The 15,494-nt window shown below is 39.8% G+C and overlaps 2 protein-coding genes across 2 annotated transcripts; both read left to right on the top strand.

The window, feature by feature from the left end:
- The first annotated feature begins 2,254 nt into the window (after positions 1–2,254).
- LOC137732814 (uncharacterized) lies at positions 2,255–6,324 on the top strand. The gene is made up of 9 exons (XM_068472080.1): positions 2,255–2,653; positions 2,759–2,848; positions 2,956–3,341; positions 3,672–3,759; positions 3,868–4,195; positions 4,448–4,524; positions 4,696–5,139; positions 5,677–5,871; positions 5,977–6,324. Exons 1-9 carry the CDS (start codon positions 2,255–2,257, stop codon positions 6,322–6,324), a joined length of 2,355 nt encoding a protein of 784 aa, XP_068328181.1.
- Positions 6,325–10,340: 4,016 nt separating this feature from the next.
- Positions 10,341–12,574, top strand: LOC137733021 (protein At-4/1). The gene is made up of 6 exons (XM_068472249.1): positions 10,341–10,476; positions 10,559–10,664; positions 10,777–10,984; positions 11,734–11,867; positions 11,957–12,052; positions 12,186–12,574. The coding sequence occupies exons 1-6, from the start codon at positions 10,375–10,377 to the stop codon at positions 12,329–12,331; spliced, it is 792 nt and encodes a 263-aa protein (XP_068328350.1). The 5' UTR covers positions 10,341–10,374; the 3' UTR covers positions 12,332–12,574.
- The last annotated feature ends 2,920 nt before the right edge of the window (positions 12,575–15,494 follow it).

Genomic DNA, 15,494 nt, shown 5'->3' with positions numbered 1-15,494 from the left:
ACTTTTTCGGCGATGGCGACGGAGCCAGAGGTTGGTCGGAAAAGATAACGGAATTTTCCGTCAGTTTGGACGGAATATTCCTAACGGCGTTGGGTTAACTTTAACGGAATCTGTTAGTTTTAACGGAATATTTCTAAAGGCGTTAACTGACGTCGTCAGTGTGCCAGGCACGCGCCTGCGTGTGGGCGGCGCGTGTGGCAGTGCCTTGGCCGGGGCGTGGGGGCGAGTGAGACGTCGAAAAATTATTTTAAAAATATGGGGATGTTCGTGAGGTTGAGTAGATCATGTTGATGTATTCGTACACCCCATTTGAGCATTGTATGAGAAGTTATTATCTAGTTTTGGTTATGTGCTTTAAATTAACGTTTTTGTAGTTGTTTCGCATATAGGTGAGACCTATCCCGAGGACGAGCACAGTCACTCGAGGTAAGGGGTTACGACCCTTCCACATACCAGTGAGTGGGCTTTAGGTTTTCCGTATATACCTATATACTTGTGGATTTTCCCAGAAAATGAAATGAAATGTTTATATGTTTTAAATGCCATGCATTGCGTTTGCCTATTTAATTATGCATTAGTAGTTGCATATATGTATGTTTGGTGCTGCGGACGCACAGGTAAGTGCCAGGTAAGTTATGGTTATGTTTGTGACTAGTAGTGATATGTGATGCATAGAGAGCTCATAACCTACACCCCCGATGTTAGTGCTCCTGTCCAGAGTAGGGCACAGTCTTTCACGTGATGTTCACCTCCTGCACCACATGCTCCTTTTAGATCCAAGTTAGGTGCACAGTCCTGTTGTACAGACCATTATAGGTGGTTCCCACTCGTAGGTGACTTGAGATTATTCGTTCAGTCTTCACATGATAGTAGCATTTGAGCGTATTTATTTACACACAGTCCTATTATACAGACCACTATAGGTGGTTTCGACTCGTGTGCAGGTATAGTTAGTGAGTTGGAGATTTGAGCTCTAGATTCAGCTGTACATGTCACGTTAGGTAACTCCGGCTGACAGATTACATGGCATTGATTGACATTATCTGAGTACTTACATTTTATGTAGAGGCATTCGACATGGCATATTTCTGAGCATGTTTTCTATATATGTGTATATTCTATTTTCTGAGAAATTATACAGGTTTTACAGCGAGGGGTTAGAACTTTTGCCCACTCACACTTTCTGTTTTGTGCCCCTCCAAGTTCTAGTTGGATAGCTCTTTTGGTAGCTCACGAGGAAGCCGCGGCATATCTGACAGATTATCACCAGTGTAGGACCACCTCTGGGTGTGTTTAGTTAGTACTTGTTCCTCCAGACTGCACTAGGTTTTATGTGCTCTGAATATTGTTTTTCACACTTACGTTTGCACATGTATGCTAACTACCCTGTGTGTAGATTGGTTTTTATTTGTTCATACTTTTATTATTATTCTTAGCTTTCGTATTGTGCACATGGTTACGTCACCATCACGTGACGGCCAGCACGCCCTGATTTTGGTCGGGGTATGTCAGTTTGGTATCAGAGCCAGGTTTGGCAGTCCTATATTTTTGTGAGTGTTCTAATTGTTTTTGGTGTCTTCTGTTAGAACTATGCCTCCTCGTAGGGAACCATATCGTTTTCCTGAGCCTAGTTTCCCGAATGTAGCTTAGTTGGGGGAAGCTATCGCTACCGCTATTCAGTCGATGCTCCGTCCTCCCAAGAGGACTCCTCTGGAGACTATGTACAATCTGAAGCTGGATAAGTTCCAGGGCCACGAGGGTTTTGAGGAGCTGAGCGGTGGCTGGAACATAGTCAGGGGAATCTCCCTGTTGAGAAGTGGGTTGAGACGACATCTTGGTTTTTAGGTCAGGAATCGGCATCCTGGTGAGAGCAGGAGGTTCGTCGTTTGTCCTTAGAGGAAATGACTGATTGGGAGGTGTTCAGAGAGTTGTTTCGGAAAAGGTTCGTGCCTCCTGAGTACATTGATCGCAAAAAGTAGGAATTCACCGAGTTGAGGCAAGGGAAGTTGACGGCGAACGAGTATTATCGGAGGTTTACTGATTTATCCTGTTATTATCTGGAGGTTGCTGCCAATCTGGGTAAGATGCTTCGTCGTTTCCGTTTAGATACTAAGAAGAAGTGGCGTTCTATAGCGACCACTACCCCTCGCGACTCTTACCAGGAGTTCTATGAAATTCTGTTAAAGATTGAGGATTTCGAGAACATGCCCAGCGAGAGTGAGAATGGAAGAAAAAAATGGCAACCAGAGAAAAGATGACAAGGGCAAAGGTCAGGCATCTCTCGGACCTCGCAAAACCCAGAGTTTTAAGCGAGGTGGGACTAGTTCTAGTTCTTCTAGCGATGGTTTTAGTGCCACTGGGCAGGGTCGTGGTGGTAGATTTGCTAGGGGTACTAGAGGCCAGAGACAGGGTGATACTGGTAGAGGAAGGGCTCTGGTTTGCCGCGGGTGTAATAATCGACATTTTGGAGAGTGCAGGAGAGGCAGTGGTGGTTGTTTCACTTGTGGGCATATGGGACATTGAGCTGCAAATTGTCCCCAGAGTCAGCAGAGGCCCCAGCAGTCTTTCTTGCCACCACTTGCACCAATCCAGTAGGTCCCTGGACCTGGTAGTTATGGTCAGACGGGTCGTGGTGGTGCTTATTATTATCAAGGTGATGCCATTCCGTATGCTCGAGGACAATATTCATATCCATAGGATCCGTATTCTCAGAGTGGGTATCCCCAGTATTCTGGTGGCTATATGTTGTATCCTCTAGTTCCAGCGGGTGGATCTCAATGGTACCAGGGAGGACAGCCTCAGCAAGGGGAGATTGTTGCTAGTAGTGCGGGATCTTCACGACAGTCTGGTTAGCCTAGCTAGGGGCGTAGTGCACAGAGTCGTGGTGGTCAGACTAGTAGAGGTCGTGGTGGACGGCAGCAGACCCAGGGGCGTATTCACAATATCTCTCTGCAGGATGCTCAGAATAATCCAGACTTGATCATGGGTATGTTAAATATCCTTGGTTATTTTGCTAGACTATTGATTGACTGTGGTGCTACATATTCTGTTATTTCTCATACATTTGCTCAAGTGACGCAACCTCACCCTACACCTCTAGAGTATGATTTAGAGTTTGCTATGCCTAGAGGGGAGAAATGCATTGTTGACTGTGTGTATCCAGGATGTCCAATGATGGTGGAGGATGTAGTTATGCCAGCTGACCTTATCCCGTTAGATATTGTTGATTTTGATGTGATTTTGGGCACGGATTGGTTGCATTTCAATCATGCCAATATTGATTGTTACGGGAAAATTGTTAACCTTCCATCGTCCTGGATTACCTGTGGTTACTTTTATGGGTGAGCAGAGTAGGGTGAGACATGTCGTTGTCTCTGCTGTGCGAGCAAAAAGGTTGTTATCAAAGGGTTGCTAGGGATACTTAGCTCATGTGGTGTTGAACGATGTTGCTCTTAGTAGTGCGGAAGATTAAGGGTAGTTAGGCATTTTCCTAATGTTTTCTCTGACGATTTACCTGGGTTATCGCCAGACCGAGATGTGGAGTTCACCATTGATTTGCTTCCAGGTACTAATCCTATATCATTGACTACTTATCATATGGCTCCTGCTGAGTTGAGGGAATTGAAAGTCCAGTTGTAGGAATTAGTGGATAAAGGTTTTATTCAGCCTAGTACATCACCTTGGGGAGCTCCAGTGTTGTTTGTGAGGAAGAAATACAGGACTTTGAGGTTTTACATTGATTACCGGCAATTGAATCGGGTAACAATTAAAAACCGTTATCCATTGTCGCGTATAGATGATTTGTTTGATCAGCTTCGAGGTGCTTGTGTATTTTCCAAGATTGACTTGAGGTTTGGTTATTATCAGTTGAAGATCAGTAGGGATGATGTCCCTAAGACAGCTTTCAAGACTCGTTATGGTCATTACGAGTTTTTGGTAATGCCATTTGGATTGACGAATGCACCAGTTGCTTTTATGGATTTGATGAACCGAGTATTCCAGTCGTATTTGGGTAGGTTTGTCATTGTCTTTATTGACGATATTCTGGTGTACTTTAAGTCTAAATCTGAGCATGTTCGACATCTTACTTTGGTGTTGAAAAGGTTGAGGGAACACCAACTGTATGCTAATTTTAGCAAGTGTCAATTTTGGTTAGATCAAGTGGCATTTTTGGGACATGTCATTTCTGCTCAAGGTATTTTGGTGGATCCTCAAAAGGTAGCAGCTATGGAGAAGTAGGAGCAACCGCGAACCGTCACTGAGGTGAAGAGTTTCCTTGGTTTAGCAGGGTATTACCGACGATTTGTAAAGGATTTTTCCGTGATTGCTTTACCACTGACGAGGTTAACGAGGAAGGATGTTAAATTTGAGTGGGATGATAATTGCGAGCAGAGTTTTTAGCAGTTGAAGTATTGTCTCACTTATACACCTGTTTTGGCACTTCCAGACGATAGTGGTAATTTCGAAGTCTATAGTGATGCTTCCTTAAATGGTTTGGGATATGTGTTGATGCAGTATGGTAGGGTGATTGCTTATGTTTCACGATAATTAAAGCGTCATGAGTTGAATTACCCTACGCATGATTTGGAGTTAGCGTCCATTATCTTTGCATTGAAGATGTGGAGACGTTATCTTTATGGAGAAAAATACAAAATTTTTACGGATCATAAGAGTCTTCAATATCTTTTCACGCAGAGGGATCTTAATCTTCGTCAGCGGAAGTGGTTGGAACTGTTTAGTGATTATGATTGCACGATTGATTATCACCCTGGTTGTGTGAATGTGGTAGCTGATGCACTTAGCAGGAAATATCAGGGCTGTATTAATGTGTTGGATGCTAGTCATGTTCCTCTTCTGGCAGACTTGAGATCAACTGGAGTGAGGTTAGAGGCAAAAGATCAAGAGGTAGCTTTACTTGCTAATTTTCAAGTTAGGGCGATTTTAATTGATCATGTGCTCGAAGCCCAGATGGTTGATGAAGAAACTCAGGAAATAATTCAAGCAAGGAATCAGGGGAAAAGGAAGGACCTCAGAATTCGTGAATCGGATAGCATGCTTATGCAGGAGAGTAGGATGTTTGTGCCTAATAATTTGGATTTAAAGAAAGCAATTCTTGATGAAGCACATATCTCAGCTTATGCAATGCATCCAGGAGCTACTAAAATGTATCATACCGTTCGACCATTTTATTATTGGTCAGGTATGAAGAGGGAGATAGCTGAGTATATGAGTAGGTGTGCCGTATACCAACAAGTTAAAGCTGAAAGGAAGAAGCCGTTTGGGTTGTTGCAGCCGCTTCCCGTTCCAGAGTGGAAATGAGAAAATATTTCTATGGATTTTGTGTACAAGCTTCCGTATACGCATAATGGTTTTGATGGCATTTGGGTGATTGTTGATTGGCTTGCTAAGTCAGCACATTTTATTCCAGTGAGGGAAAAGTATTCTTTAGGCCGATTAGCTGAGTTGTTCATATCGAAGATTGTGAAGTACCATGGAGTTCTAGTGAGTATTGTCTCGGATCGTGACCCAAGATTTACTTCTAAATTTTGGGTGGCTTTTCAGGAAGCTTTAGGTACGAGATTACTTTACAGTACGACATATCATCCTCAGACAGATGTACAGTTAGAGAAGACCATTCAGACATTAGAGGATATATTGAGATCTTCGGTGTTGTAGTTTGGCGATGCTTGGCACAAACGGTTGGATTTAATGGAATTTGCCAACAACAACAGCTTTCATTTGAGTATCGGCATGTCACCGTTTGAGGCCCCATATGGTAAATCTTGTCGTACACCCTTGTGTTGGTCTGAAGTCAGAGAAAGAGTTTTGGTGGGCCCCGAGATTGTTGAGGAGACTACTCAAAATGTTCAGGTAATTAAGTCTAACCTGAAAGCGGCCCAGGATAGACAAAAGAGCTTAGCGGACCGGCATGCTACTGACTGAGTATATGAAGTTCGCGATTGGGTGTTTTTGAAGGTTTCTTCGTGGAGAGGTGTTGTACGGTTTGGAAATAAAGGTAAGCTGAGTCCTAGGTATATCGGATCGTATATGATCACTGAGCGAGTTGGTGAAGTGGCTTACAAACTTGAGTTGCCTTCTGAGCTGGCTAAAGTGCATAATGTTTTTCACGTGTCCATGTTTCATCATTATGTTGCGGATCCGTCACATGTGATAGCTCCTCAACCCTTGGAAATTAATTCGGATTTGACTTATGATGAGGAACCAGTAACGATTCTGGATTGGAAGGAAAAGGTTCTGAGGAACAAGACTGTGAATTTAGTGAAAGTTTTGTGGAAGAATCACTCAGCGGAGGAAGCTACTTGAGAGACAGAAGATCGGATGAGAGATTTGTATCCTTGGTTGTTCTTTGATCGCTAGTGGTTGGTGTGAGTGGTTGTTATGAATTTCGGGACAAAATTTTATTAAGGTGGGTAGGTTGTGACAGCCTGTCTCGGATTATTTGTATTGTAGGTGTGAAATGACGGTTTTGCCCTTAGTGTTTTTGTTTCGTTGTAGGGTTGTTTTGGGGATTTGGTTGTCTGTATCTGGACCACACACACCCACACTCTTATTCTCATCTTCTGCCCTGTCCCGAGTCTCTCTCTCTCTTTCTCTTCTTCTTCTTCGTACGGACCAAGACCAAAACACTCGAAAACGTTACGGATCGAAGTTGAAAACTATACCTTTGTGTTCATGAGGTTCATACGAGTTCAACCATACCCATTCCAGGTAAGGAATCCTACGATTTCACATCGAACTCGAGATCCCCGATTTGGTCACTATTCATGCACACGTGAATTGTTGCGTTTCAGGGAATTTGAAGCTTGTAGGAAGCTTGGTGAGGTCCTTAGGAAGCTCGGGGTGGTTCGTTTGAAGGTTTTGGACGTCGGGATCGTGAAGTTTGTCCGGCGAGATTCCGTTGGTTTTAGGGCTCCAAAGTGGTAAGGTTTTGTTCTACTAGTTGTAAGCTTCATTTTGGTACCAATTTCATGAAATTTGGTTGAAAAACAAGTGAGACACAAGGATTAGAAAATTTTACAGTTTTTCGATGACGGCGACGGAGCCGGAGGTTGGCCGGAGAAGAAGACGGAATATTTCGTCAGTTTGGATGGAATATTCCTAACGGCGTTAGGTTAACTTTAACGGAATCTGTTAGTTTTAACGGAATATTCCTAACGGCGTTAACTGACACCGTCAGTGTGCCAGGCACGCGCTTCGCGTGGGCGGTGCGGGTGGCCGTTCCTTGGCCGGCACGTGAGACGTCGAAAATTATTTTAAAAATATGGGGATGTTCGTGAGGTTGAGTAGATCACTTTGGTGTATTCATACACCCCATTTGAGCATTGTAGAAGAAGTTATTACCTAGTTTTGGTTATGTGCTTTAAATTAACGTTTTTATAGTTGTTTCGCATATAGGTGAGACTTATCCCCGAGGATGAGTGCAGTCACTCGAGGCAGGGGGTTACGACCCTTCCACATACCAGTGAGTGGCCTTTTGGTTTTCCGTATATACCTATATACTTGTGGATTTTCCCAGAAAATGAAATGAAATGCTTATATGTTTTAAATGCCATGCATTGCGTTTGCCTATTTAATTATGCATTAGTAGTTGCATATATGTATGTTTGGTGCTGCGGACGCACAGGTAAGTGCCAGGTAAGTTATGATTATGTTTGTTACTAGTAGTGATCTGTGATGCATAGAAAGCTCATAACTTGCACCCCCGGTGTTAGTGCTCCCGCCCAGAGTAGGGCACAGTCTTTCACGTGATGTTCACCTCCCGCACCACATGCTCATCTTGGATCCAAGTTAGGTGCACAGTCCTGTCGTACAGACCACTATAGGTGGTTCCGACTCGTAGGTGACCAGTGATAATTCGCCTAGTCTTCACGTGATCGTAGCACTTGAGCGTATTGATTTACACCCAGTCCTGTCGTATAGACCACTATAGGTGGTTCCGACTCATGTGCAGGTATAGTTAGTGTGTTGGAGATTTGAGCTCTAGATTCAGCCGTACATGTCACGTTAGGTTACTCCGATTGACAGATTACATGGCATTGATTGACATTATCTGAGTACTTACATTTTATGTAGAGGCATTCGACATGACATATTTATGAGCACGTTTTCTATATATGTGTATATTATATTTTCTGGGAAACTATACATGTTTTAGGGCGAGAGGTTAGAACTTTTGATAATGAAATGATTTTGAAAAGCTTTGTTTTTGCCCACTCACACTTTTTGTTTTGCGCCCTTCCAGGTTCGAGTTGGATATCTCTCTTGGTGGCTTCCGAGGAATTCGCGGCATATCTGACAGATTATCCCCAGTGTAGGGCCACCTTTGGGTGTGTTTAGTTAGTACTTGTTCCTCCGGACTGCACTACATTTTCTGTGCTCTGAATATTGTTTTTCACACTTACGTTTGCACATGTATGCTAACTACTCTATTTGTAGATTGGTTTTTATTTGTTCGTACTTTTATTATTATTCTTAGCCGCATTGTGCACATGGTTACGTTACCCTCACGTGACGGCCAGCACGCCCTGATTTCGGTCAAGGTGTGTCAAAATAGATTCCCCGTCTTTTTTTTTTTTTTGATTAAAAATGGGTGAGCCCCATTTCTAATTCCAAAATATGATTTTAAAGGTTTATTTTTCAATCGTTTGTTTGTTTAAAATAAACAAACAACAACTGTTTTTTGTGTGTAATTGATTAAGAAAAATGTTGTGCTTTGTGTTTAATTTTTAGATTGAAAAGTTCATAAAAAAAGGTGATGAAATTTATCATTGGTAGTTTAGAGGCCTAAACTGAAAATATAAACAAACAACATACCTTAATTGTAAGGGCATTACAATTTTGTTATTTGAAAGTATAAACAAGCAAACGAACCTAAACTGTAAAGTCATTACAATTTAAATGCTACAAACACAAGACTTAGCCTCTTTATGCATGAGATTGAGGTAAGAGAATCTAATCCAATAGTGCATAAAATGATGAAATCTAACTTTACCAGAATTTGAATTTTTTTTTTTTAGGTTGAAAAGTTCATAAATTTTTTTATGATAACACGTCTAAAAATCAACTTAAGAAAAATTAAGACAAAAATCAATTTACTATGTAATTAAATTGCTTCCCACTCAAAATCAACAGTGGGTTCACTCTTTGAGTCTCTATATACAGTCCACACATTTAAGGTTTTCTTTGAGTTATCCGGCGAGTACCTATATATTGAGATACTTTGAAGACTTCTATTCCGACTCATGAGAAATTTTTTGTCCCTATATTTACAAGGGTGGAGCCATAATTTTTTTCTTGCGTGGGCTAGCTAAAATTGGTATCATAAAATCATATGTTTATTTTTTTTATATATAATAATCAATATAAAAGAACAAACATAGAATACAAACAATTCTTGAAATCATAGCCCTAACCGACAACTTCAAGGACTATATAAATAATTGACCTACTACATAAATCAAGAATAAGTAAATAAAGCGATTAGAACGTACCAAATGTTATATTCATTGGAACGCAATGAAAAATAAAGATTGTGGAGATAGAGATTTAATTGTGAACGAAAAGAAAATTCTTTTTCTTATCTTGAGTAAGAAGTACAAAGGCTAAATGATAAATGGTTTTTTTCTTTAATGAATATGATAGAAGGGAGGAGGGGAGATAAAACTAGTTTATTATTTTTAGCATAAAAAGTATTATTTATTACCAATCCTCTACTAAATATACATGAAATAATAACTTGTACTAGAATTGAATGGGCTATATATGTCACATACCGGTCCGGACCCCCACCACATCCTCGGCTTGACTCCACTGTAACACGATATTGTCCACTTTGGGTCTCTACCACACCCTAACGGTTTTGTTTCTGATAACTCAGACGAGAACTTCCCAATGGGTCATCCATCATGGGATTGCTCTTGTGTGAACTCACTTAACTTTGGAGTTCCCACAGAACCAGAAACCAGTGAGCTCCCAAAAGGTCTCGTGCTAGGTAGAGATGAGAATATACATATAAGACTTACAGAATCCACTCTTCTGGGCGATGTGGGATGTTACAATATAGGCTACATGCATTAACATCAGCTATTAAAGCATGAGTTTAAAAAGGGATAAAAAGAAGGATAGTGCTATTCACACACTCTTATTAATTATTTGTCATTGATTTTCATCAATACATTCAACCGGAAGGCCAAAAAACCTTCTTGGGTTACAGCCCATCTTAGCCTTATGGGTGGCTCCGCCTGTGTATATTTAGAGATTATACGGTTGTCTGAACTCTATTTAATGTTCCCATACTCCTTTGTTAATGGGTGGTTATTATATATTTATGTTAAAAAAAAAAAAAGGCGCTCAATGTGCAGCAATTGGAAATTGGAAAAGAAAGAGAGAAAAATGGCGGCAACCAGTGACGAAGAAATGGATTCTCTGCTTTCCACTTTGGATCAAATCTACCAGGTACAAATCTTCCTCCTCCTCCTCCTCCTCCTCCTCACTGTGCCACTTTGCTAATTCCGTATGGCTTCCTTAAAATTCTCAGGACTTCAAGACCGGCGCAGCCGAGGTCGAGTCGAGCAAATCCGCGTGCAATGCCGAGGCGAAGAAGCGAGAGGCTCTCGAATTCACCTGCAACAATCTCAGACAAGGTCAATTCGCTTCGCTTCGATTCACTTCTTCGAAACAATCAAATGCAGCTTTTTCGATTTCAGCGGTTAAGATGACTGAATCGGAAAGCGATGATTTGATTTGTTGTTGCAGAAAACGAACGATTGAGCAGATTGTACACGGAGTCGTTCAGCAGTGTTGCTGATCAGCTCGAGTGGTGTACAAGAAGCCAGAGCTTGAAGGAAGAGGTGAAGAAAATGAGGGATGAGTGGATGAATAAAGAAGAAGAGCACAGGAAAGCAATGGAGTTGGTTAAGCAAGATTATGCTGCCAAGCTTGATGATTTGGAGGCTCAAATTAGGTCAGTTTTAATATCAAATTTAGCCCCTTAACTAAATTTGATTTGCAATTTTAGTCCATTAAATCTCTTACAGAGTAAGATTTGCAAATTTAGTCCAAATTTGATGCTTTAATCTCTTCTGAGGAGTAATTTGATTGAACTTATTGAAGTGCCAAATTTTGGCTAAGTTGCAATAAATAGAGAAGTTGTAAAAAAAATTGCAACTTTTTTAGTTCACCACCAAAATATAGTTCTTGGATATTTGTTATTCATGTATCTAGCGTCGCTAGATTGTCAATCAAAATCAACATTAGAGATGAAAAGTAAACACCAAATGAATCAACGATACTGAAAAAAAAAAAAAAACATGTTGATAAGAGTTTTGATGAAGTTACAAAAGATCAAAGGATGACTGGAAATAGAGAGAAATATGATGTCCTTGTCCCTGAAAATATTTTATCACCTAGTCGTGGTGAAGAATTGGAAATCCTAATTTGCTTCCGTTCAAAGAATAGACGTAGAAATGCAGCATTTTGTAATGGGAATTCAGAAATCATGTCTAAATATATTGTTGTGATCAACATGTATAAGAGTAGGGTTGTTAGCAGGTTTGTTTCATTTAAATCAGACCGTCAATTTGAATTGTTGGTCAGAGATGAGATATGTTTAAATATAAGGGTTTGGTTGAAAGTTTCACGAACTTACCACGTATGATGTCTGTCAAGAGAAATTTACTCTACGTACAAGCTAAGCTGTTTGCGTTGTATCAGAGGGTTCATGCTTGAGAAGGCAAAAAATGAAGCAACCATTAATCACCTTCAACGGGATTTAGCAGCCCATAAGTCCCATATGCATGTTCTAGCAAGCAGGTTGGACCACTTGCAGTTGGATGTGGAATCGAAATGTGAGGTCTTAAATAAATCTTTTTGCTTTTATCTCTGTTAGAAGTATAGTTTAGAGCATGCTTAAGTTGATATCATCGTTCCTTGACAGATATTCTTGAGATTCAGGATTTGAAGGACTGCCTCGCAATTGAACAGGAGGAGAAAAATGAGTTGAATAAGGAAGTCCAAGACTTGGAAAAGGAATGTGAGTGCGAGATTGCTTTCGGTTTCTCTCGTGTTCAAATTGTTTTATATGTGACTTGATCGGGCTTGCTTTGGCCTTTGTAAACAATTACATGCTAATGACTTGTTCGTACCTTGGTGATTGGTGCACACAGTGCTAGTTAGCAGATCAAAGCTAGTTGAGCAGAAACAAGACTCAAACTCAACTTGGCAGGTCGAAACGCTGAAGACCAAGATTATGAAGCTGAGAAAGGAGAATGAGATCTTAAAGCGCAAGATACTTCATTCAGACAAGGGCTAGATGCAGATGGGGTGGCTGCATAAGGTGTTTGACGAGCTCAGATAGTTCATTCCGTTCCAGAACTTGACCGAAAGGATGTCATATATGGATTTTGTATTAGTTCAACAGAAGAGGGCCTCTGTAGATTAGTGGACAAAGTGGTTGTGCAAATTCGTAGTATGGAGTTTGGACTGGTGTATCAGAGTAAAGTTTCTTTCTTTTTTTGGTGCGGAATGTTAGTAAAGTAACACAGCATTTTTCAGATTCCTTGACTCTTCTATTGCTTATTTAGTGGATTAGTGCATTAGTTAGGGCTCTTTTGGAGGCTGTACTCTATAAAGTGCTTTCACTCACTAGTGTTTTGTCAGTAGCACTTGTTCGTAGCACTTCTATGAAAATCCAGGTTGCACAAAAGTGCTTTTGATACTGAAGTACAGTGTTTGGATCCCAAATGAAAAAAAGCATTTCTTTAGTTGATACGCACTGTTAGTTTGAAAACATGAAAAAGGTTGATGTAAATCTTTCAAGGTTTCTGATTTGGATTTCAAAGTTTTTATAACTCGACTGTGTTTGAACACCAACCTCCAGAAGAAATGCAACACATCAAATGAAGAAACAAAAGCAACTGAACCTTTATTCAGTTGCCTCCCACTGCATCTCCACTCTTCATGCAAATAATGAGATCTTGCTCCTTGTTTCAACCGTCAACTGAGAATCTGCTTAGAGATCACTAGTTGTTCACGTTTTTTCTTTTTCTTCTCCAAGAAAAAGTTTGTTTTTGGTTGGTGTTAACCATTTCGGTTTACAAGAGGATGGAAACAACAACTGAACTACCGCTGCTATTGATGTGGTTCCAAAATGAGTAACCAAGTTGTTTAACTGGGACTCTCTCTACTATTTTGCATATATGTATAGGTTTACATACTTGAATACATTAATATTGTACTGAAGTATTTTAACCAAATTTTCTTAGGTGAATACAGCCGAGAAAGACGATATGATGCAGAGCTTCTTCCTTGCAGGAACGCTCAAGTATCTCTGTCTCCTATTCTCATCTCCATAATTCATCTCTGTGGATGAATGTGTATTCAACGCAGGAGTGCACCCTCTAAGGAATGTGACTCGACATGCTAGCGGAGAGAGTAATAGTACAACTGAACAGGACAGATTACCTGAAACATTTCATGGTAGGAAAGGACGGCCAGGATCCAATTAGTTCTCCTACTTAATGAACTTCAAGTACTTAAGGGTCCCCATATATAAGATCCCGGGCCATATTCAACTGTTCTTTGGTATCTAACAGCCTTAGCAACTTGAACTAGATACTAAAGGCAGTGGAGCAAGTTAATTGTGAGGCGACGGTGGAGTGGCTGTGCTGGAAACAGATGGGGGTTGTCTTTTGGTTGCTTCTTGGTATATAACAATAGGCTGTAGAAATATTAGAATAGGTAAAAATCCACTGTAGTTGTCTCTGCTGATGATGTGCTTATGGCCAAGATACATGATGTTATTTCAGCCTTGAATTCTCTTTCCAATATAAACCCTAAATCCCTATATTTAAACGATATCGGTTTGGCATAAGCATCGTCTCATCGGAGAAAAGTTAAGTAGACCATCTTATTGATGAGTTGATTTTATACTATATATTTTCCCCTATTCTTGGTACATGTTGGTGACTATTTTGATGAGATTTTGATGCTTTGATATGTGTTTTCAATGCAGGACATGCGAATTTGTTTTGCACATAAAATAAACAAATGGTGGAATTTTTGAGTGATTCCAACTGAAGCGGACTCATGAGTCTGTCAAGAAGGTTGTTTCAAAATTTCATGATTTTATCCAGAAGCATCTGATCATAGCAAATTAATTTATGTTTAGCGCGTAGTGCTGGCAGATTGAGCTGCAGAGTTTATTTATGACTTTTGGGCTGGAAGATGATTGCACTTGTGTTCTTCTTGGAACTTGAAGAAGAGGTTCTAATCTTTAATTCAAGTCATTTTGGGCTTGTTTTGGAGCTCTGAAGGTCAAAAAACATGGCTATTTCTTTGCTGGACAGATTTCCTTATCAGATTTGGATTGTGTTTTTAAGTTAACCTTTTACTATTATATTTCCTAGTTTTTAGAAGACTTTTCTAGCAAGGATTTTAATTGGTAGTAATATAAATAAGAGTATTTAGCCATTAGGGTGAGGGACGCAACATTGAGAGAACTTAGTTTTGGAAAATTTCAGACTTTTTACCTACAAGGTGTTTTCAATCATTTTTCTAATTAATGATATTTTCTTTAGTTTTATAATGATTATGCGTAACTAGTCCTTTTGCTAGGGCAAGGCCACAAGCCTTAACATGAATATGTGATTTTACTAATTTGTTTATGAATGGATGCATGCTTATATTGAATTGTTAATCGCCGTGTTTAAACTATCTAATTGACTTGATGATTTGCAACCATTAAGATATTTAAACAAGCAATTTGATGCAACTTCTGTTGGAATATCCCCCTGAAATTGAGGAGGGCTTCTTGTGATTAGTAATTATAAGTTCACTTAAGGCAAATATCATGCTCTTAAGGGTTGCATGGTTTTTCAAAGGGTTTTCATAAAGCTTAATAAGTCTTGCATGTTTATATTTGACCTAAACATCACACAAGGGTTGCATGTTAGATATATGTTTTTGCTTGAACATCACAAGGAAAATATGCATTAGGAAAACCTAACCTTTAAAGCATGTATGTGGAAATTCATAAGTAATTGGTAAAATTGCATAGGATTGTTAGTGGTGATGGGAGAACTCTAATGCTTAAATTGATTTTCAAAACGTTTTCTTTAGTTTTTCTTACTTGGCCAGTTATTTAGTTGTTTTTGTTTAAAATTCGTTTTTATTATTAAATCCCAAAATCAACATTTTCGAAGCTTTGTTTCAAATAATTAGCTAAGGATAAGTTTAAATACAAATTATTCATTCAATCGCTGTAGCGAACGATTTTACTTGAGTTGCTATACTATGATAACTTTGTACTCTTGCAAGTATTTTTTTAATATTTTTATCCCTACTTTTATAGGTGGTAAAAATCCTATCACCTATTTCTGTTAGAATTTTGTACAAGCATTTTTGTAGTAGCAGAGGTCTGCATCTCAGGATAAGAAATGCATAAGGATGCCCTGTAGTAAACATCGAATGGTTAG

The sequence above is a fragment of the Pyrus communis genome, chromosome 4 (genome assembly GCF_963583255.1).
Source record: "Pyrus communis chromosome 4, drPyrComm1.1, whole genome shotgun sequence".
In the NCBI taxonomy this organism is placed as follows: Eukaryota; Viridiplantae; Streptophyta; class Magnoliopsida; order Rosales; family Rosaceae; genus Pyrus; species Pyrus communis.
The sequence above is the reverse complement of the archived record's forward strand: the minus strand, read 5'-3'. Positions and strand labels throughout refer to the sequence as shown.